The sequence below is a fragment of the Monopterus albus genome, unplaced genomic scaffold, assembly GCF_001952655.1.
Source record: "Monopterus albus unplaced genomic scaffold, M_albus_1.0 scaffold6.1, whole genome shotgun sequence".
Lineage (NCBI taxonomy): Eukaryota > Metazoa > Chordata > Actinopteri > Synbranchiformes > Synbranchidae > Monopterus > Monopterus albus.
In genome coordinates, this window is record NW_018127886.1 from 5545091 (window position 1) to 5565885 (window position 20795).

Sequence of the window (20795 nt, forward strand, 5' to 3'; positions counted from 1 at the left end):
GCTCTTCCAACAGCCCCCGAACATGTGCAACATAGCTCTCCACCTGATAGACCAAAAGTGGTAAATCCAAAAGGATGTTTTTAATAGTTGGCACTATTCTGTGCCCATTTAAAAAATGTAAAGGTATTCAATAATGTACTCTAGTCATGAGTCAGTGGTTTTAATGTGTCTATAGCTTTGAAGAAAAGAAGAAACATACACTGTTCAGCTGCACATTTGGGAAATTAGATCTAAAGGTCTATGACACTATTGCAACAGTTGGTAAGTTAAAAAACCAAAGAATGCAAAGTGCCTCACCTCCTTCATCTCATTGGCTTGCTGGGTACGCACAGTCTGCAGCTCCTGGGTAGCTGACTGAAGCTTTGCCTCACTGTTAAGCAGTAGCTGCCACAAGTGGTGCTGCCGCTCCTCTGCGCTGATCGATGGAGCAAAGCCATCCTTTTGAAGCCGCACAGATATCTGGTCCAGCTCCGTCTGCATCTGTGGACCCAGAGGGGGGACCTGAATGTTTTTTTGACCAGACACCATATTTATCAGTAGTATTCAACTGCTTTTCAAGTGAAATATCTTTCAGTACTATAGCAAATTAATACAGTGCCTTGCGAAAGTATTCGGCCCCCTTGAACTTTGCGACCTTTTGCCACATTTCAGGCTTCAAACATAAAGATATAAAACTGTAATTTTTTGTGAAGAATCAACAACAAGTGGGACACAATCATGAAGTGGAACGAAATTTATTGGATATGTCAAACTTTTTTAACAAATAAAAAACTGAAAAATTGGGCGTGCAAAATTATTCAGCCCCCTTAAGTTAATACTTTGTAGCGCCACCTTTTGCTGCGATTACAGCTGTAAGTCACTTGGGGTATGTCTCTATCAGTTTTGCACATCGAGAGACGGAAATTTTTGCCCATTCCTCCTTGCAAAACAGCTCGAGCTCAGTGAGGTTGGATAGAGAGCGTTTGTGAACAGCAGTTTTCAGTTCTTTCCACAGATTCTCAATTGGATTCAGGTCTGGACTTTGACTTGGCCATTCTAACACCTGGATATGTTTATTTGTGAACCATTCCATTGTAGATTTTGCTTTATGTTTTGGATCATTGTCTTGTTGGAAGACAAATCTCCGTCCCAGTCTCAGGTCTTTTGCAGACTCCATCAGGTTTCCTTCCAAAATGGTCCTGTATTTGGCTCCATCCATCTTCCCATCAATTTTAACCATCTTCCCGGTCCCTGCTGAAGAAAAGCAGGCCCAAACCATGATGCTGCCACCACCATGTTTGACAGTGGGGATGGTGTGTTCAGGGTGATCAGCTGTGTTTCTTTTACGCCAAACATAACGTTTTGCATTGTTGCCAAAAAGTTCGATTTTGGTTTCATCTGACCAGAGCACCTTCTTCCACATGTTTGGTGTGTCTCCCAGGTGGCTTGTGGCAAACTTTAAACGACACTTTTTATGGATATCTTTAAGAAATGGCTTTCTTCTTGCCACTCTTCCATAAAGGCCAGATTTGTGCAGTATACGACTGATTGTTGTCCTATGGACAGAGTCTCCCACCTCAGCTGTAGATCTCTGCAGTTCATCCAGAGTGATCATGGGCCTCTTGGCTGCATCTCTGATCAGTCTTCTCCTTGTATGAGCTGAAAGTTTAGAGGGACGGCCAGGTCTTGGTAGATTTGCAGTGGTCTGATACTCCTTCCATTTCAATATTATCGCTTGCACAGTGCTCCTTGGGATGTTTAAAGCTTGGGAAATCTTTTTGTATCCAAATCCGGCTTTAAACTTCTCCACAACAGTATCTCGGACCTGCCTGGTGTGTTCCTTGTTCTTCATGATGCTCTCTGCGCTTTAAACGGACCTCTGAGACTATCACAGTGCAGGTGCATTTATACGGAGACTTGATTACACACAGGTGGATTCTATTTATCATCATTAGTCATTTAGGTCAACATTGGATCATTCAGAGATCCTCACTGAACTTCTGGAGAGAGTTTGCTGCACTGAAAGTAAAGGGGCTGAATAATTTTGCACGCCCAATTATTCAGTTTTTTATTTGTTAAAAAAGTTTGAAATATCCAATAAATTTCATTCCACTTCATGATTGTGTCCCACTTGTTGTTGATTCTTCACAAAAAATTACAGTTTTATATCTTTATGTTTGAAGCCTGAAATGTGGCAAAAGGTCGCAAAGTTCAAGGGGGCCGAATACTTTCGCAAGGCACTGTATAAAGCACTTGAACACAGCCGAGGCCAACAAAGTGCTTAACATAAGATACAATTCAAAACATCTAAAAACGTGACAACTACAATATTAAAATACCAATAAAATAACATAAAAGAACCAACATAGCAAAATAACAAAATACTATCAACCAAAACTCAGCCCAAACAGAGTCTCATAGCATATCAAACGCCAAAGCATACAAGTGAGTCTTCAAGTAAGTTTTAAAAATAGCCAACGAGGCGGCCTGCCTGATGTAAAGGGGCAGCGCATTCCATAGCTTAGGAGCCACAATGGAAAACGCTCTGTCCCCTCTGAGTTTACGCCTGGCCCACGGTACCTCAAGCAAGAGCTGGTCAGCTGATCTGAGGCACCGAGAGGTGAGTGGCCTTGGCCATACTAGTCATTACAAAGCTGTGCTGTCTATAGCATAATGTCTTTTCAACTTAAGTATCGTTTAGCTAAATGCTGATAAATGCCAAAGCTGTTATGGTGATATTTATCAGTGTGTGTTGATATTTATAACATATGATACCTGCAACATCAGTAAAATATTTTTACTTTTGATTTATTTACTTTTGTCAAACAATAATTCAGCAAACTATCCACCATTAACAAGTTCTCAGCATCAAGGTTGTCAGCCTTGACACAAGGCACAACATCAGCACTAAACACCTGTTGCTGAATTCAATACTGTACAATGTAGAACTTGCAACCTGAGCAGGCTCCCCACTCAGCATTTGGACTATTACAACAACATGCAACATATTGTCACAAGCTAGGTATCAGTTCTCAGGTGTCTGTGGTGTACGCAAACATCACACCAAATGGGCTATAATCTTGCCACTATGGAATAAATGGCCAAAAGATCAAACATCAATTACGGTGGTCATCCTAAAACTAGTGAATATTGATTATGGGTGCAAAATGTATTCAAACTAACACCATTCTGAATGTAAATCATAAGATTTTACAGTAAATTTAATTAACTGACAACACAGTAAAAATTGCCAGTAGACACAACATCTGAAAATAACAAAACAATGTCAAAAACTGTACAGATTGAAGAAGTTTACAGAAAATAAAAATGTTCTACCAAATATTTCTACCAGTGAAAACTGGAACAAAGCTCATCAGTGACTGGCACCATGTTATCTGTAAGCAAATTAACCACTATGAATGTTACCTCTTCATGATCCATGGTCATATATTAATTTTGGTGAAGCTGCATCTGTGAATGATGAACTCTTTCCTCAGTGGTGAAAGTGTCCTTAGCCTAGATGGCAGAAGCCAATGAACCCATCTCAATTTGCACTGACCACCAGATCCTATCCTCAAGCTTCATCACTCCGACTGTTGTGGCACTTCATCCATGACAACCTCTTTTGTCCTTGAGTTCTCCTGTAAAACACCAGATACTTTATAACAACGCTGTCAAGTCCTGTCACAACCGGCAGACACAAGCATGGAGATTAGACTATGCAAAGCTTCAAGATGATTAGATGTGTTTGCTCTGCTGCAATTTTATTATGAGCAACTTTACATGGACAGCAGTAAGGGAAAAAACTCTTAAGCGGGTTTCCCCCCCTACTTTCAGTTGGGTACGCTGCTTTTAGAAACAAAATCTAGACTATTTCCTTTCTATGTGAATAGTGCTACTATTTTTCTTTCCAAACAACTGACGCCTTTCACTTCATGTGGGATTAAAAATCTTAATTTCCCACCTAACCAGCTCCCCAAAATGTCTGACGAGGAGGAGCAAATGAGGGCTTTGGTAAAACAACAGCATTCCTTTTGGCAACGCAACCTCAATAAGCAGAAATGAGATATTAATCACTGTACTGCTGGCCACGCTGTAGTATTAAGATAGTGAATAACTAACAATTACCTACAGCGCTAGCTAGTTAGCAAAGTCAGCTCTAAAATTACCGTAAAATACTTCGCGTTCAGCTAACGCTAGCTCGCCATCGGTAGCCGTAGCTTTATCCGGTGGTCGCATGGCAGTAACTCGTGAACGTCGTAAGGTTTTCGTTGTGATAACTGAAGACTTCTGCTTACACGCTAACTTGGTTGAGGTGGTGAAGCTGATTATATATTGTTCAGTTAAAGTTTTGCCCACCTTTCCATTAGTAACAGCGACTAGAAAGCCGAGTCCTGAGGACAGGCGTGGCGGAGTCAACTGGCTTCTAGTGGCACCAAGGCAACGGACCGTACCATTCAAAAGATGCGTAGGGGGACAGTCGATCAAGAAAGTAGCAAACAACAAGTTGTTGGCGTTTGTTATTTTTTTGGTAAAAGTTTGAAAGGAATACAGTTGTTGCCTAAACGACAATAAAATTCGTCTAGGTGTTATTAAGCAGATAAGATTAAGATAATAATAATAAATCAGTTTGTATGTAGACTATCATAAACTGTGAGCCTATGAACCTATACAGTCTCCACCAACATCAGTATCATGCTTTATTCACTATTCTTTTATTTATTTGTTTTTTCGATGAAACCTTTCTCATTATTGGTCCAAGGATGTAGACACCAGTGGGTAACAAACCTAAATCTTATCCTCCTGGGAGGAGAGGTATCAGGATTCATATTAGAAGGTTTTGAATTTATAACATGACATTTCGCATGAATATTTGTAAAATGAATGATGAGATACTGGTATTAATATAGGCTGCACTTTTTCAAGTACAGAAATTTCTTCTTTTCTTTCTTAACCTAGATGTAAATATATAATTGGTGTTTTAAAAACGTTTTAATTTGCTGTTTTGCTGTTACTTCAACTGATCTTTCTATGTCAACTATGCCCTGCCCAGCTGTTATCTGTGTGACCAGTGCACCCTGAACACTAATGATATTCTGGTGTAAAAATGTGAGCTATGTTGCAGCTGTGTGTTTATTTTTCCTATCTACCCAAACAAGACTGGGATCATAAGTGGATGACAAATGGTAGAATTCTCATTATATAGAATAACCCAGGTTGACTCTTTACAAAGGAGGTCTTTTCATGTGGTTTTATGTGCCTCTGCTGCTCATGGGTGGGTCTCATTTGAGTCTTTTTTCGGTAGTGATGTTTTACTTAGAGACTACGAGCCAGAGCAAAAAGGACCTCTGTTCTCCATAGAGGAAATGGGCGTTCTCCTTGGAAATTTTGGATGAAGTTATTGAAAAACATAAGGGGGGTGTGGTAAGGCTAGAAAAGAGAGGACCAGTGAGAGGGGCACAGAGTCATAGAGAAACTCCTGAGACTGGATTCAGAGGAACAGGCAAAACCTGGGGTAAGTAATTTTCTTGTCTTTTCATGGAATAAATATCTTGCAGAAAGATGTCATTGTACTGACTTTTGCATCACATCTAAAAAAAATGCTCTAAAAGTAATGGGTAGCAAAGTTATGTCATCAAAAGATTTTTATTATCATGCGTATTATATGCGATAAGATAACTTATTTGAGCAATCTTGCAGCAGAAAAGGATAATGTTACATCTTCTATCTTTGTTTCACTGTTCTTGTTTTTCCTTTTTTTTCCCCTTTCATGTGATGGATGTAATCTAGTGTAATGACATAATTTGACAGTAAGTGTGATTCCACTGCCCACCCAAATAGACCTCTCCTTCAGATAATGATCTTCACAGCCAATTTCATCCTGTTGCTTATGTCCCTCTATGTCTATGTGTTATTGTGAACTGGAATTTCTGTCACCACAGCTACAATATCTTTTTTTGGTGTTCAGCACTTCTAATGTAGTTGCAAAGTCAGTTCTGTAAAATCGTTGGGTTTTCCTCAGACTTTATTGCTCTCTATGTTTACAAGTGGAGCAGCTGTAATGCAGTCTGAATGTAAGTTGAATTACAAACTTGTTACTCAATGAAAAAAAACACAACCACTCAGAGGAAAGAGAGGCTAACTGTGCAAATATTTGGCACCATTTCGTTAGGCCGCGCAGGAATTCCACAGATTTGCTGTATGATGGCAACACAGACCAGTCAAAGAGAAGTTGTACACATAACTCATTGCACTCTGTTTTGAAGTGTGGTCTTACACAACACAGAGTATACTCTGTTCAGCTACTCAGATGTCCTCAGAAAGTTCCCCAAACACTGATTTTCACTGTGGAACTGACAAATCAAATCTCTCACACATTATGTCCTTGGTAACTGTAATGTCAGGATACTTTAATTTAAAGTATTCATTTGTTTTTGGCAGGAAATTGAAAAATGGCATGCCTGCTTATGTTTGTGACCCTGCTGCATCTTATCACACTGGCCATGCTGTTCATTGGAACCATGGAGAAGGTGAAAGTCATATTCAGGACATAATATTTTTTCACTTTAACTGTATTATTTCAAAAGTACAAATTATCCAGCTGTGTGGGACATGTCAAATCTCTCTTTAAAGTCCTGGTGGGTGTGGGATGGCATGGAGAACTCAGACCTATGGTACAACTGTAGGTTTGACAACTTCACAGGAGCCTGGTTGTGTGCATCCTCCAAAAAAACTGGTAGGCAACTGTCATTTTGTATATCTCCATACATGCATTTTCAGCAGTTCTTTGTCACAGGTAAAGCCTAAAAACTGGGACTTTTTTACATATGGAAACTGTTTTATTTCTCAGAGTGGCTTCAGACAGTGCAGGTCCTGATGGTTCTCTCAGTAGTCTTCTCTTCCATTTCCTTCTTGGTGTTCCTGGGTCAGCTGTGCACCATGTCTAAGGGTAGACTCTTCTGTGTCACTGGGCTATGTCAAGTCTTTGCAGGTAACACTGGCCTGGAACAGTATGCTGCTGGCATGTTTTTGATCAGACCATTTAATAAGGGTGATATGTGTTCTTATAACTAAAGAAGGGAAGCACATGTCTTAAGGAGCTACGGTCCATAACCGAGTCAGCGACTTTTAAGTCAACTCTAAAAACCCACTTTTTTTAGACAGGCTTTTGGTGCTTAACCCGCCTTAGTTGCTCCGAAGGGACGTCTTTTAACTTGTTGTTTTAAGCTATTTGTATCCTGATATGGAAGCTTTTTACTGCCCCTGTTTTGAACATCTGTGTTCTATTTTGCTTAGGTCTTATTGTTTTAGTAGTGTTTTTATTAGTTACACATGTTCTGCTGTGAAGCGCTCTGTGCTCCGTTGGAGTTGTAAAGTGCTATATAAATAAAGTTTTTTTTATTATTATTATTATTATTAAGTTCATGGTTGGGAACTAAACAAAGTTTTTAGAAACAGGCCCTGTGTATTTCAGGTATATCAGAACTGTTGAACAGTATCAATGCATAAACCATTAGGTTTAGTTCAAATAAAGTACCATTTCTTATTGGACTATTTTGTACCCTTACCATTTGTACTTTATAAAAAGAATAGTTTATTACCAGCAACAAAGACTTTAAATACTGGTATACCAATTGGGTGTAGTGACATTTGTGTAATATGATGGATCAGATATACACCTGAGCCCAATTATGATAACAAATGTGCCTGTTATGGAAGATCTACAAAGTGTCATAGACCTATTTTTTAAGTGTCTATACAGAATGAGTAACACAAATAACAGCCAGCTTGCGGATGTTAACAAAAAGTTAATATGTTGTGATGTATTTATTTTGTTTTGCCCACTCCATGTACTATTGTTGTTGTTCTAGTAAAATATTAATGTCTCTATGTCTATGAAATAAAGCAGGTTATAAACTTTGCAAAACAATATTCTTACATATTCTGCTCCTAAAACAATATACTGTATGCTTTCTTTTAGGTCTGATGGCCTTTTCTGCAGCGCTCATCTACACATTACACCTTAAGGAAATCCTTCAGGATTCCAGAGAGCTGACTTCAGGACACTTTGGCTACTGCTTCATCCTGACTTGGGTGTGTGTCCCTTTGTTGCTGTGTAGTGGTGTCATATACGTCTGCCTATGTAAGAAAGAGTGACCAGAAAAAAGGAAAACAATATCAACAATCTTATTGTAGAAAAATAAATAAAATGAGCTGATGCTGCTTAATATGCAATGGTAATTGTGCAGGTGTCACAGAGTCACAAATGCCTACGTTAGGATTTTTACTCAGGCTTGGGTTAATATGATTATATTTCTGAATTGTATACATCTTTATTGGAAGAATTATCAGGGAATAATTGCTTATCTCTACACTCATCCAATATATATAATGGTAACCATCTGTTTTAAGACATTTTTAATAGAAAAAGGTTACGTAATCCCATGCTTTCTGGGGTTGACCATTTGGCAAATACAAAAGCCGCATTTTGTTTTGTTTTATTGTGTTGTGGACATTATGTGCATGTTTATTTTTGTACCCAATACATGTATATAATATATTTAGTAGCTGCTCATAATAAATACAGCACCACACAGAAAACATAATGTGTGCAAGTCCAGTGAATGTAACCTATTTCATCCTGCTTTTTTCATTTTATTAAAGACTGCACATATAGGCTACCAAATAAATCAGTAAATTACTAGTTACTGTTTAATTATATTTATAATGTATTTGTAATATATTTGTATGTCTATTCCAAATTGTCTACATCAGTGTTTTGTATATAGCTAGATATGTAGAATTGGGTTTCTAAGCACAGGAGAGGGAAACTACTGACGTTGTTGCCATAGCGACCGTAAACTCAGCTTTTCAGCAACTAGCGTTAGCTACTCTTATGTTGTAAAACTAATCGTGTCGCGTGTTTACCCATTTTAACTGGGCTGTCTTGTAACAATGGATGCTGAAGATGGATGCTCCAAGATTATTCCTCTTGCCTTACCTAAAGGAGTGAAAAAGTTATGTGAACTGTGTCAAAAAGAAGCGCATCTGCAGTGCACCAAGTGTCGGGTAACTTTTTACTGGTAAGATCGACTTGTCCCAGCTCGCGAAAAGCTAAGGCTGCAAATGGATATTAGACCGTTTATTTGTGAAAGTATTATTTCCAGATGGCACAAGTCACGTTAGTCCTGTGTTGATTGTGTGTGAATGTGGTCAAAACATATCCACGGTTACGACGCTAGGTGGAAGTGTTCGCCATATTTCTTCTTTCACAGCAAAAATCACCGAACACGTCAGCATGGGGGGGCGTTCACGTGACTGTGTCGTCGGTGGGTTGGAACAGCTGGAAATAAGAAGACCACGGATTTTGTTGTTTATGTTACTATTAACGAATTGTTACCCGTGTCAATAGTTTGAGCTGGTCAAGCTTGTTTATAAAAAGTAGAAGAAAGGAGAGCTACTTGGAGCTAGTGTTCTAAAGTCAGGCAAGTCAATCAAGTCAGACAAATCAATCTGAGGATAAAAGGCAGTGCTCTGTGGTAATGGTATGAAGCTGTTAAGGTCAAGAGACAAAAACTACCAAGGCACTCCTATTATAAAAAGGTTAACCTTTTTCCACTTGTTTATATTGCCTTTGGCATAGCTGCAGACTCTGTTACACATAATAAGGTGGTGCTTGGTGGAATTCCAGTAGGCACAGAAAATTCCGCCCTGCAAGGATCTATTTACGGATGAGTCACATAGACACATATGTACACTTAACTGTGCCTGCTTTCCTTTTCCTAGAGGGGAGAAAACAAGTATTTTCACCAGAAATCAAATGTACTGGAATATACAGTTAGCTGCTGTTTGTCAGAGTAGCATATTTTTTGTTACTGGTAAATAAAACTGTAAAGCAGTTACATTGTTAGGGGTGGAATGGTTAAGTGGCAGTCTAATGAGCCATAACATATGACCAGGCTGCTGGCAGACTAGTATCCTGGCTAGTGTTTGTGGTGACTGTTTACTATCAGACAGATTGAATAGTAGTATGAAAATAAAAGTGCAGTTGTCTCTACCATTGTCTGTGTATGGCAATATGTGCACACACAGGCTATGTCAGTGGTACTGCTGATGTGGCATGTCCGGATCATTGCCCGCTCACTGCTCAGGTCAAAAAAACACAAATACATTGTAGTGAAGACATCCTCCACAGTAGAAAAAAACACAAGGAAAACCAAGACAGTTTCCACTGAAATGTGCAGCAGAGGAGTGCCAGATGAACCAAATTACAGACCAGTTATATAATACCATACAATTTAGTATGGTCTCTGCTCCCTCATATGTATTTCATGAAGAGAAATAGAAGCACTGCTTTGTGAACGTTAGCAGAATTCAAAGTTACTTATTTACACTCTATATAAACATTTCACTGTTAATAGTAAGCCTACACATTGAGCCACATTTTAAATTTTTTACCAAGGCAGTTGTTTTACATGTACAGTAGGTTGCAGCTCAGTTGTTCAGATCATAACAACAAAAGTAGGTTCTTGATCAGGGGCTTAAGTCCTGAGTGAACACTGGCCACACCGTGCCCAAGGGGGAGATCAATGTGCATAAAAAAGCTAGTTTCAGCCAAAGCAATCAGGACCATGTGGCTCAAAGCTGGCTCTAGGGAAAAAGGAATCAGTGGGAGAGAGTCTATAAGGGAATATAAAAATTAGTTAGACTGTTTATTATTTATTTATTGCATTCCCCAGTGATGCAGAGCACCAGCAGGCTGACTGGGTGGGGATCCACGAGAGAATCTGTCAGCTGCTTGTTCCCATTCGCACCCCGACGATCTTCAGTCTCCAGCAGGCTGGCCGCATTGAAACCCGAATTAAAAAGGTGAGGATGTGTGTGATGCACTGGGACCACATATGAAAGACTATGAAACATACAGTATAGACATCTTGTTTTGATTTTGAATCCATAAGGATACATTTCACACTGTCACTGTCAAATAAGGCAATGCTAAGAAAAATGTGCATTCGGAAACTATATCTCCAGGCCATGACAGGAATTTCAATTGGTCTGATGTTTAGCTTTCAGGTGTTACAGTTTAGCTTCATATGATTCACATTGCCCAATCCAAACCTGAAGTACACAGTAAACTGGTGGAATTAAAAACAACAGCAACAGCAGCGGCAGCAACAAAGAACTGCATAGATTCTGAAAGAAATCTCATACAGACAGTCCTACCATTCAGGAAGCAGTAATGGAAAAATCATATTTAAATAACATAAACACACTAGAATCCGAATCTCTTGGAGTTGAGCTTTTATGGAGTCTGTAATGTACTGTGCCTAACATAAGCACAGGAACCTGCTTCTACTGAGCAAATCCCATAGAGGAGAAAAACCTGAAAAAGTTTTTGAACAGCAGAAAATGCAGGTATCTTTGGTTTGGTTCCTTATACAGGTAGAGCTGATTGAAATCTGTAGGTTGGTGACTCAGGGCAAGTTGTCGGAGGGCAAATACCAGGAGGCTCTGCCTGCCGCCCAGTTCTGCCTGAGGTGCTCCATAGACGTCCATGGCCCCAGTGCTGTTCAACTGGTCCCTGCTTTCCTGCAGCTGGCTGAGGCCAACATGGGTGAGGGGGAGCATAAGGTGGTTTATCAGTTCAGATGGTCTCTTTTCTCCTTCATATACTTGATGTCGATTGTATGACTGTGTGTCTGTCTGTTTATATGTAAATTTGTGTGTGCATTTGCATTTTCAGGTTTGGGTAATCTAGCTGTAGTGATGGAGCTCTTGTCCCAGGCAGAGTGGGCGGTGTTGAAGAGCCCAGAATGTGGCCCCGCAGTTCGCCACCAGCTGCACAGGATCCTAGGCCGCCTCCACACAGCTACTGGAAACCTGGAGGCAGCTCTACTTCACTTTTCAAATGATGTCTGTGTCATAATTAATACACTCACCAGAAATGGCTTCAGTACATTTTCAGCTTTTCAGTAACTTTATTGATATTCTGGATATATGAGGACTTGTCTCACTGCTTATTTTAAACATGAATAAGATAAAGCATATGTGATGTTCATTGTTCATTTCTCAGGATGTACAATCTTTTGTTCCTTTAATGTTATGCGCATTCATCCAACACAAGAAATCCCCACTGTATATACATATACCTTGTAATTAAACTAATTTCTCTGATGTTTTCAGATATACTTTGCCAGTGAGGCGTATGGTCTGCATAGCACAGTCACCTGTGGTGGCTACTTTCTCATGGCAAATGTGTTTGCTAAACAGGGGAGGATGCCCATAGTTCGTTCCTTGTACTCTCAGGTAAAATGTAACAGTTGCGGTGTGCTGCTATTGCTCATAAGACTAAATCTATTTATGTGTTTCATGGTTTATCTTCTTTTTCTCACATTGTAGGTGGTACATACTTGGCACTACCACCTGACCGAACATCTTAGGACCCAGGTCCAAAATGTTGAAAATCCTGTCACGGTGTTGGAACCCTGTTATGGTACATCAGATATGCACAAAATAAGTGTCATATACATCCATATTAAAGTAATATAAAACCATGCATTTCTTCTCAAACTAACCAGATCTACTATTCGGTTGGTGTATAGTCCAAAACAGACATCACCCATCAATCATTTTATTTGTTCAGTAAACAGCAGAGACCTCCACTGATATATTACTGAAAGAATAAGGTCAACAGTGCTTTATTTAGCTCAGCCGTCTTGTTGTGCACTCTGAAGGCTAAACCCCAGATTTACAGACAGACCAAAATTTTATGACTCTGTGCCAACAAGCTACAAGTTTACTGTTCAGACCTCTACAAACCTTACTCATGCAATCCGGTGAAAGCCATGTGAATTACATGCATAAGTACTATTTGTTGTCAGTGTTAAGTGTACAGTGTATTTATGCCCAAGAACATTAGCGTCATTGTCTGTATCCATGGTTTTCAATCAGATAACTCCCAGCAAGCTGAAGTGGACAAGATGCTAAGAACCATTTTGGAGTTTGCGCAGAGTGACTCCAGAAAAGACTCCACTCAGATTGCGCTGGCGGCCCACTGCCTAGCCATGCTGTGGTTTCTGGGAGGAGACTCTCTAAAGGTGAGTCACCTGATGAGGTCACCAGGCATTAACGGTCTGACACATTGACACAGTTCCCCATCTCCTCCCTGTGTGCCTCCTGTGGAGTGCCATCTCCAGATGGCATTATCTGTGATCCGTAAAGCTGCAAGGATGAGGTGGGATTTAATGGGAGCTGATGTAACTGGGAGCTGATGAGACTGTTTTAAGTCTAAGTTCAGTGGGTCTGGGCAGGGGAAGGAAAAAGGATGGGTGAGATCTTATGGTTTAGCTCAAGCAGCCTCTGTCTAGCAAGCAGTAGACACATAAATAGACACAATGCCATAGAGTTACACAAATACAGCACTATGATTATTTTATGTTTGACTGTTGTGTTTTTTATCTGGTGGTTTAGTGGGTTGTTAGTCCTGGATGAAATATAGCCGGGGTTTTTTTATTTTTATTATTATTTTTTTTTACTTTACCAGCAGCTACACCAGACTTCCAAAGTACTGGAAAAAACTGAACATACAAGTTTTTGTTTTTAATGGGGCCTTTCCTGTGAGATGCTCAGAGACACTTCTACTGTGGGATGGGTGGGTGGATGCTTCTTGTCGTGTGTATGTCAGGGTACCCTGGCTGATGGATGATTTGTTCACGCTCTGTGCCAACAAGCTACAAGTTTACTGTTCAGTCCAACTGTCATTTTCCTTAAATTTACTGAGCTACAAATGAATTAACTAGTGCTGTACTTTGAAAAGTACATCACTGTAAGAACATAGAGTTGTTGTCATTAGGGGGTTGTGGTTAGATTGTTTCACTTTACACCTGTAATTCACTACTGGGTGGATGTAACATGAAAACATGTAACACATATACAATGCATATTTCCAGCTGTTCCAGCAGTTAGGAATCTAGCTGCAAGAATTCCATGGTCACTGCAGACCTCAATGTTTTGGCATGCTTGCATCTATTCATGAATGGTTTTGTCAGCACTATCAAACAATACACCTTTATATCCTGATTTTCTCTTGATTATAAAGGACAGTACAGCTTGTCAGAAGGGTAAAGGATAAGTTACTCTGCAGGGTTATAGCCCAATTTTCAACAATTTGATTATATAATTCAGCTTTACTCTCCCCCAGACAGTCTAACAGCTGCAGCTGTTAACCTTGTTTCCGTTTGTGTTTCTGTGCCAGGCACTGGGATTTGGCAGCACGGCCCTGCAGGCTAGTCAGCTGATACCAAACCATGACCTGACAGAGCCTATCCAAGGCCTGCTGCAGCTGGTGAACGGTCTGCAGATTTGACCCACAAGCTGATTCTAACTGGTTACCATACCTGCCCTGCCCATCAGTGATCTGCTCCATCAGGCCATCTGTTCTGTCCCACAACCATTCGCCATGTAAACGCAGAAACTGTTCATGAGTATGGGTTCATCCCGATGTTCTGAATTGATGTTGTAAGTGGATAATGAAAAAACACTGGGGAGCAGAAAATAACTTCTGTACTGAATTGTACAGAATAAGCAAATAAAAACCCATTTTGATTGTGAAATTTGTCTCTATTTGTTCTCTATTTGTGAATATTAAGTACTTTAAATTGTCTTTGTGTAGGAAAATAATCTTACCTTGCCTAGAAGCAGTACAAAGAGGAGTAGGTACATTTTCTTTGGTTTTGAATAATGACTCATCTTTATTTTAACCTAAAAAAGAGGGATATATACATCATTACATCATTTTGCACATTTATCAATGACATGATTTGGGGGTCTATTTTGTAACACTCTTAGAACAGAATAATGCTGTGAGCTAAAACCATTCCAGTGTTTTGCTTTGCTCGTACCTCCATCTCCAGAGCCTCTTCATCAAGTCAACATTTGCAGATATACTGTAATTAAAGATTTCCAGTGTTTACATACTATCAACAGAGCTGAAGCATAAACACAACATTTTCTTCCTGAAAATCAAAGTTTATTGTAAACCTTTATGCCAACCATGGTTTGTCTTAAGAGCACATTGACATAAAATGCACTGAATGATTCAAACAAAGAATAATTTCACTATTGGTGTTTTTTATACTAAATTATGCCAGTTTATTTATTTATTTAGGCATTTAAATTCACTTGTATGTACGGAAAGGGAGAAAAATGTGGAAACAACTGGATTTCCTCATATTCCCGTTTTAATTTTTTAGCCAAATATACATTAATGGCAGTTTGGAATTAAATAGTAACCTTGTGCTTTGTTGTACACAATAACTATTGCAGAGGTCAGTACACTTTTGGTCATTTCATGATTTTCACACTTTTTTCCCCCTCCCGGTCACTAGCATGCAGTACCCTAGCTTTTTTCAGTAGCTTCCATGCATTGTAGTCGTTGTATTATGGCCACTGAAGACCAAGCATTAAGAATCCTGCCTGAACAGGGACCTTGCTCAAATCAGTTTTCCCAGCAGAAACCAGATGATGTAAAGGCATTTAGTGTATAGTTAAGTGAACTCTCAGTGTGCAAACAGATGATGTATGAACAACGGATTAAAAGCAAAAACAAACAAACAAAAACAAAAAACAAGGGCTGCAAGAGAGAAATGATTGCTTTAATCTTTCCTACAGATGGCTATTTTAATGTTGCAAAATCATAGGTGATTTTTGATTTACACTTATGTACACAATGTGGAATGATGCAGGCTTCAATACAACTACAAAGACAAAAAAAAACAAAAAAAAAGGGAGGGGCCGGGACAACACTTGGAGATGGTTCACCCATATACTGACTGTAAGCTTTTAAGTCTGAATGTGACTTGATGACCAAGCCCTATGGTCTTTGCATTTCACAGTTTATTTGTCAGACACTTTTATTATATAATAACCAAACAACATCACAGTAGTGTCAATGGTGTTATTCTCTCAGTGGAGCCACTGTGATCACTTGACAGCAGACAAAGTAAAAGCTGCCTTTCCTGTTTTCTGCCGGGTTGAGATTTGGCACCCTTAAACGTACTCACGTTAAGATTCCAGACAGTAAAGTCGGGCCACAAAAAAATAAAATAAAATAAAATCAAGCTTCACAGTGGTTTCACTTTATTGAGACAACGTTAGTGCACACAAACCACTTTTTCTCTTTAAAAATACCATAAATTAGGAAGAAAACAAGCAAGGAAAAAAAGTGCATGTTAACCATGGTATACACCACATTGTTTTATACTGTAGTTTACAAGCTTTTTTTCTTTGTTGTTTGTGTCTTTTTGTCTGCTTGTAGATATGTTATTATGTTTTTGATGTGACTAGTTCGGATGGATGCGTCATGTCTTTGGGGGTCAGGGGGTGAGATCCAGGCTGCTTCCCTGAGTTATGTGCAACAGAAAGGGATACAACCTAAAGGCAAGGATGTCACAAAGGGGAACAACATAGGATTTGCATTTGTGCTTTTGATCAGAGCTGTAAATAATTTTTAGGCATTTGGATTTACCCCAGAGTACTCTACCTCTGTGTTGATAGGTATTTCAGAAGGTATACGTGAGGTAAATCAAGATAAGCTCTTGGACTTATGTCTGGACTTCATTCCGTCTTTTTCTAAGGAAAGAAAAATGTACATTCTGTTCAATGAGACTGCAAAAATATAGTTTCCATCTTTTATTTGTACATCATGCCAACATACTGTGGGTTTGGATACTTAATTTTTACTGAAGGAAAAAATAACACAAGGTCAAAACAAAAGTAAACTGTACAAATCATGTCAAAACACATCTAATCCAGAAATGTTAGCACCAAATTTCATTTTCATCCGTTCAATACTGCAGGTCTGTACATACCAGTCTGTAACCAAACAGCTTATGGATATTTTAATGTTGGCAGTTATTTCAGCCATTCCAGTTTCATTAGCCGACACAAGCACTGAAACTAATTCAGTACCATAAGATTAACAAAAGAGCTAAAAGCTAATTAAAAAAAGTCACAGCTACATTTTTAGTTCCTAGGCAAAATGAGAGGGAACAACTGGTAAATCTGGGGCCATTCGACAACCAAGAGAATCCTGCACTGCATGTTTGAATATCTATGTCATCCTGTGGTAGTGAGATCACTTTTTTGAGGTATATTTTGCTTGTAGGTGTAGACACAGCTTTCACAATCTGTCTCGTGTATCCTGACTATGTCATCTGAGTGAGAAAAACAATGCATCTGTTTATTGTAAAGTGCAAGTCTTTTAATGAATGTTAAAAAGCAGCAGACTGATGCTGTTGGCAAGGCTGATCACACAACCTATCTGGGAATGAAAAATTTAAAATCTAGTCATGGCACTCAGTTCATTTTTTATATCCCATGTTAAGACTCTTAAGCAGAACAATTATTTGTTATTTCTACTGTTTTGCACAGGTTAGGGCTGTTTTGCGTACATTTACATTAGCCTGCTCCACTCACAGTGAACATTATGGCCACCGTTGTCAGCACCCACGATTTTCTGGTGCTGTGTATTCTGGATTCACAATATTCCTGTTTACACATGAGAGAGAACTCAATGACACCACAATGTCAGACTCTTATTCACTGTCAGTGTAGAAGCTCCACTTTTAATATCAGTGATTCAAATCTGGGATTTAGAGAGACAAAAGTGAATCTGGAACATCCGGGTTCCATTCCAGAATTTAGGATGCTAGTGCCTATAATGAACATCACTCTCCATAGGATTTAAAGCTACAGCGTTGAAAGAATGAATTTTAAACAGATTCTTGGTAAGTTTTTTGTGGATACAAATGAAACCACTTTACAACGACACAAGTACTTGTAGCTTTATTTCATGGAAGCTGTAGCTTTCCAAATGCTAAAAAATAAACTGCTGATGAACTTTAGTAATATCATGAAGACTTTAACCTCTTACAATCAATGCTGTAGTGGTCGGCAGTTGATTTTAAAATATGGAAACAAATCCAGAGTGGCACACTTTGGATTTACATGTCATGTAATGTGGCATGGTGAATGAATTCCCTATTTTAATTATTATGAATTAGAACAGCAATTCAGCTTGACATGAAATTTTTCCATCTCCAGTTGCTACAAGATGGTCCTCACCCTGTTCGGTGTCCTTGATGGGAGCACTACATTGCTACATTGGAGCTGACAGTATAATATGCACACCTTGAGGATGTATCCCTCTCCCAAGGAGCTAACCACTTGACAAGAAACACTTCATTTTGCTTCCAATCCACTGAACTTGACTATAGTATCAACAGGAAACTCTTTTTATATCAACACAGATTCACCTTTAAATAATGTTATCATACTGAGAGGATAAAAACATGGCAAGTGTAAGACTTTCTGAGAATCCCACATTTGGTCACTTTCACTCTTATAAAATGGCATAACAGAAAGTAGAAGAGGCCAATTTAGCAGTCGTCTTATGCTCTATGTCCCACTCCCACCACCTTGCTGCAGTGTAAGCTAAGTTAGAATAGTGGGGTTTATAGTTTGGGAGTAGAGATGCAAAAAACAGGAGAGTCAGGGGAGCAGCCTCAGATCTTAGTTGTTATTGAAAGGAGTTAGTAGGAGAAGGCTCATGTTTTGGTGTTTGTATTTCTGTGGTTGGTTCTGTATGCATGTTCTCTTTGTCTGCTCTCGTTTTGCATTTAACACCCTTAATACTTAAAATGTCATAGGTTTTGAAAAGATAATGTGTTTAAAAGGAATGCCTGTTGCCATGCATACAGGTGTGTGTATGTGTGTTTTTAATATGTATTTCTGTTGGTGTTGTGTGTGTGTGTGTGCATGAAGCTGTTTGAATCTCACTCAGTCAATAACTTGATCTCGTTGGCAAGGAGGGTGTTGAAGTTGTAGGCTGGATCAGGGAGACTGGGCAGGGTGGGGGTTGTGGACTGGCGGGGTGAGGACTGGGAGGGCTCGGCCAGCTCCGGGTCACTCTCACTGGAGGTAGAACCCACGCTCATATTACAGACGGCCTCGGGCAGCGAGCCGTTGCCAGCGACTATGGGGCACACCTCAGGCTCACTGCTGGTCTCACTGGTGCTTGACACGACAGACAGCAGGGACATCTTACGGGTGAGGCGGCTGGGGAGCATTGACAGGGCAAAGTCGGCGACAATGCCTGCCACATCCATGCCACAGGCCTGGTCGAAGGCGATGAAGCCCACATTGGCGTTGGCCTCGCAGACCACAAATGAGCCATCATTGAGCTGCAGGAGATCAACGCCACACACATCCATCCCGAGAATGTTAGACACCTCTATGGCCAGCTGCTTGCCCTCCTCGCTCAGGGGGTACATCATACCTACACCACCTAACCATCCAGAGAGAGAGAGAGCCATCAAGCTGGTTAATACTGACCACAATCTATGATTCATTCACTTCACATCATGTGACACTGTGTAATGAATAACTTCATTGCATCATAAAAAATAATTTTTTATAAATCCAGAACAAGCATAAAAAAGTCATGATTTAGGAAGAAGTTTGCTATTTTCAACATTCACTATCACATAATTATATAAATGCAGATCTGTTAACTTATGTCCTAAATACAGTATGTCACAGTGCAATACAGCCTCAGCTAGACCACAACTGTTCATGCTTGGATATTAAGACCAGCCTCATCATCTGGAAGGCTGTGCCAGTTGATATCTCAAGGGTAGATTCAGAACAAGCTTGCTGTACTGGCACTGTTTCTCACAACTGGTTTATGGAGCAGATGGAGTATTATACATCATCAAAAATTTAGAAAGCGCTTATAAAAACTACTGTCCTCATGGACAACAGGAATGATTACAGCAATCCAATGACCCCTTAAACGTGCCACACAAAGCAGGATAGGTACAAAATGTAACACAGACCATGTTTTTTGTTAATTAATAATTAATCAGGACTATCTAATAAGTAAAAATTTAAAACTGCAGTCAGTTTATTTTTCCAAAATGCTTAAGTTCTCCAAGAAAATTGGGGCCATTTAACAACACACTAGAAATAAAACACCAGAAAGCAGTCACTCAGTTAAAGACAGATGTCATATAATCCAAATAATCAACACATTAAAAGTAACCATATTAAAAACAGACTTGCTGTGTAAACTTAAGAACTGTTCTATATTGTTTGTCACTGGAATGAGGCAAAGGGCAAGGGAGTTCAGTAGTTATATATGTGTAATAATTCAGTGTGCCATGACTGACTCGCTGGTGTGTGCCTACCCAGGGAACAGTTGCTCTGCATGCGACCATCAGTGGAGCAGCGTAACATGGAGCCAATGATACGGCCGCCCACCAGGACCACCCGCACATCACGACCATGCGACTCCTTGACATACTCTTGGAACAGGTAGGGGGTATCGTGGCGGATCAAGTGGCACAGATCTATCAGATGGGGTTTGTCCCGTGCCAGGAACACAGCCTTACCTAGAAGAGTGGAGGAGATTTAACATCACGGAAGGAAGGAATGAAAAGAGAGTTTTCTGGACCTGTTTACACTAACATGAAGAACACTTACAGGGTGTAACATTGTGTAATATTAGCCAAGGTTGCATTACTGCCTCAAAGTTTTGCTGACAGTGCTTCCTGTGACTGTCTTGTGACAGTTCCTAGTTTACATATAAGGTACTGTAGGATATGGTTCTTGTTACCATTGCTAACTCTGAGAGACGAGACAGTCCAAGTAACTTCAAAACAGTGCTGATTTATTCAAAGGATCACAGGTAAAATTAACATTACACACTCAGGTATCTTGCACCTCCAAACTGCTCACAGGCAGATGTAAGATGAAAG

General features: G+C 39.6%; 4 protein-coding genes across 6 annotated transcripts in view; 2 read left to right on the forward strand and 2 right to left on the reverse strand.

Annotated features, from left to right (window-relative positions):
* The window catches only part of ccdc30 (coiled-coil domain containing 30), a 13213-nt gene extending 12685 nt beyond the window's left edge, over positions 1-528 (reverse strand). The window contains exon 1 of the mRNA XM_020615589.1: positions 276-528. Within this exon, the coding sequence (XP_020471245.1) occupies positions 276-528 (253 nt within the window). The remainder of the gene's footprint in view (positions 1-275) is intronic.
* A 3274-nt stretch (positions 529-3802) lies between these two features.
* Positions 3803-8639, forward strand: emp3b (epithelial membrane protein 3b (MAM blood group)). Of its 3 annotated transcripts, none has more exons than XM_020620829.1 (6): positions 3803-3993; positions 5285-5494; positions 6421-6509; positions 6613-6715; positions 6830-6970; positions 7961-8639. In XM_020620829.1, exons 3-6 carry the CDS (start codon positions 6432-6434, stop codon positions 8134-8136), a joined length of 498 nt encoding a protein of 165 aa, XP_020476485.1. In that variant the 5' UTR covers positions 3803-3993; positions 5285-5494; positions 6421-6431; the 3' UTR covers positions 8137-8639. The 3 variants fall into 3 exon arrangements, with proteins under 3 accessions (XP_020476485.1, XP_020476476.1, XP_020476469.1); XM_020620820.1 differs by lacking the exon at positions 3803-3993 and adding an exon at positions 4729-4816; XM_020620813.1 differs by lacking the exon at positions 3803-3993 and having other exon boundaries at positions 5095-5494.
* Positions 8640-8830: 191 nt separating this feature from the next.
* Positions 8831-14607, forward strand: zmynd12 (zinc finger, MYND-type containing 12). Its single transcript, XM_020620801.1, has 8 exons — positions 8831-9062; positions 10719-10848; positions 11422-11593; positions 11723-11892; positions 12163-12285; positions 12379-12472; positions 12931-13076; positions 14234-14607. Exons 1-8 carry the CDS (start codon positions 8935-8937, stop codon positions 14342-14344), a joined length of 1074 nt encoding a protein of 357 aa, XP_020476457.1. The 5' UTR covers positions 8831-8934; the 3' UTR covers positions 14345-14607.
* Positions 14608-15379: 772 nt separating this feature from the next.
* Positions 15380-20795, reverse strand: part of rimkla (ribosomal modification protein rimK-like family member A) — a 20989-nt gene continuing 15573 nt past the window's right edge. Inside the window, exons 4-5 of the mRNA XM_020618479.1 lie at positions 20226-20429; positions 15380-19324 (exon numbers count right to left, since the gene is read on the reverse strand). Coding sequence (XP_020474135.1) covers positions 18813-19324; positions 20226-20429 — 716 coding nt within the window. The 3' untranslated portion in view covers positions 15380-18812. The remainder of the gene's footprint in view (positions 19325-20225; positions 20430-20795) is intronic.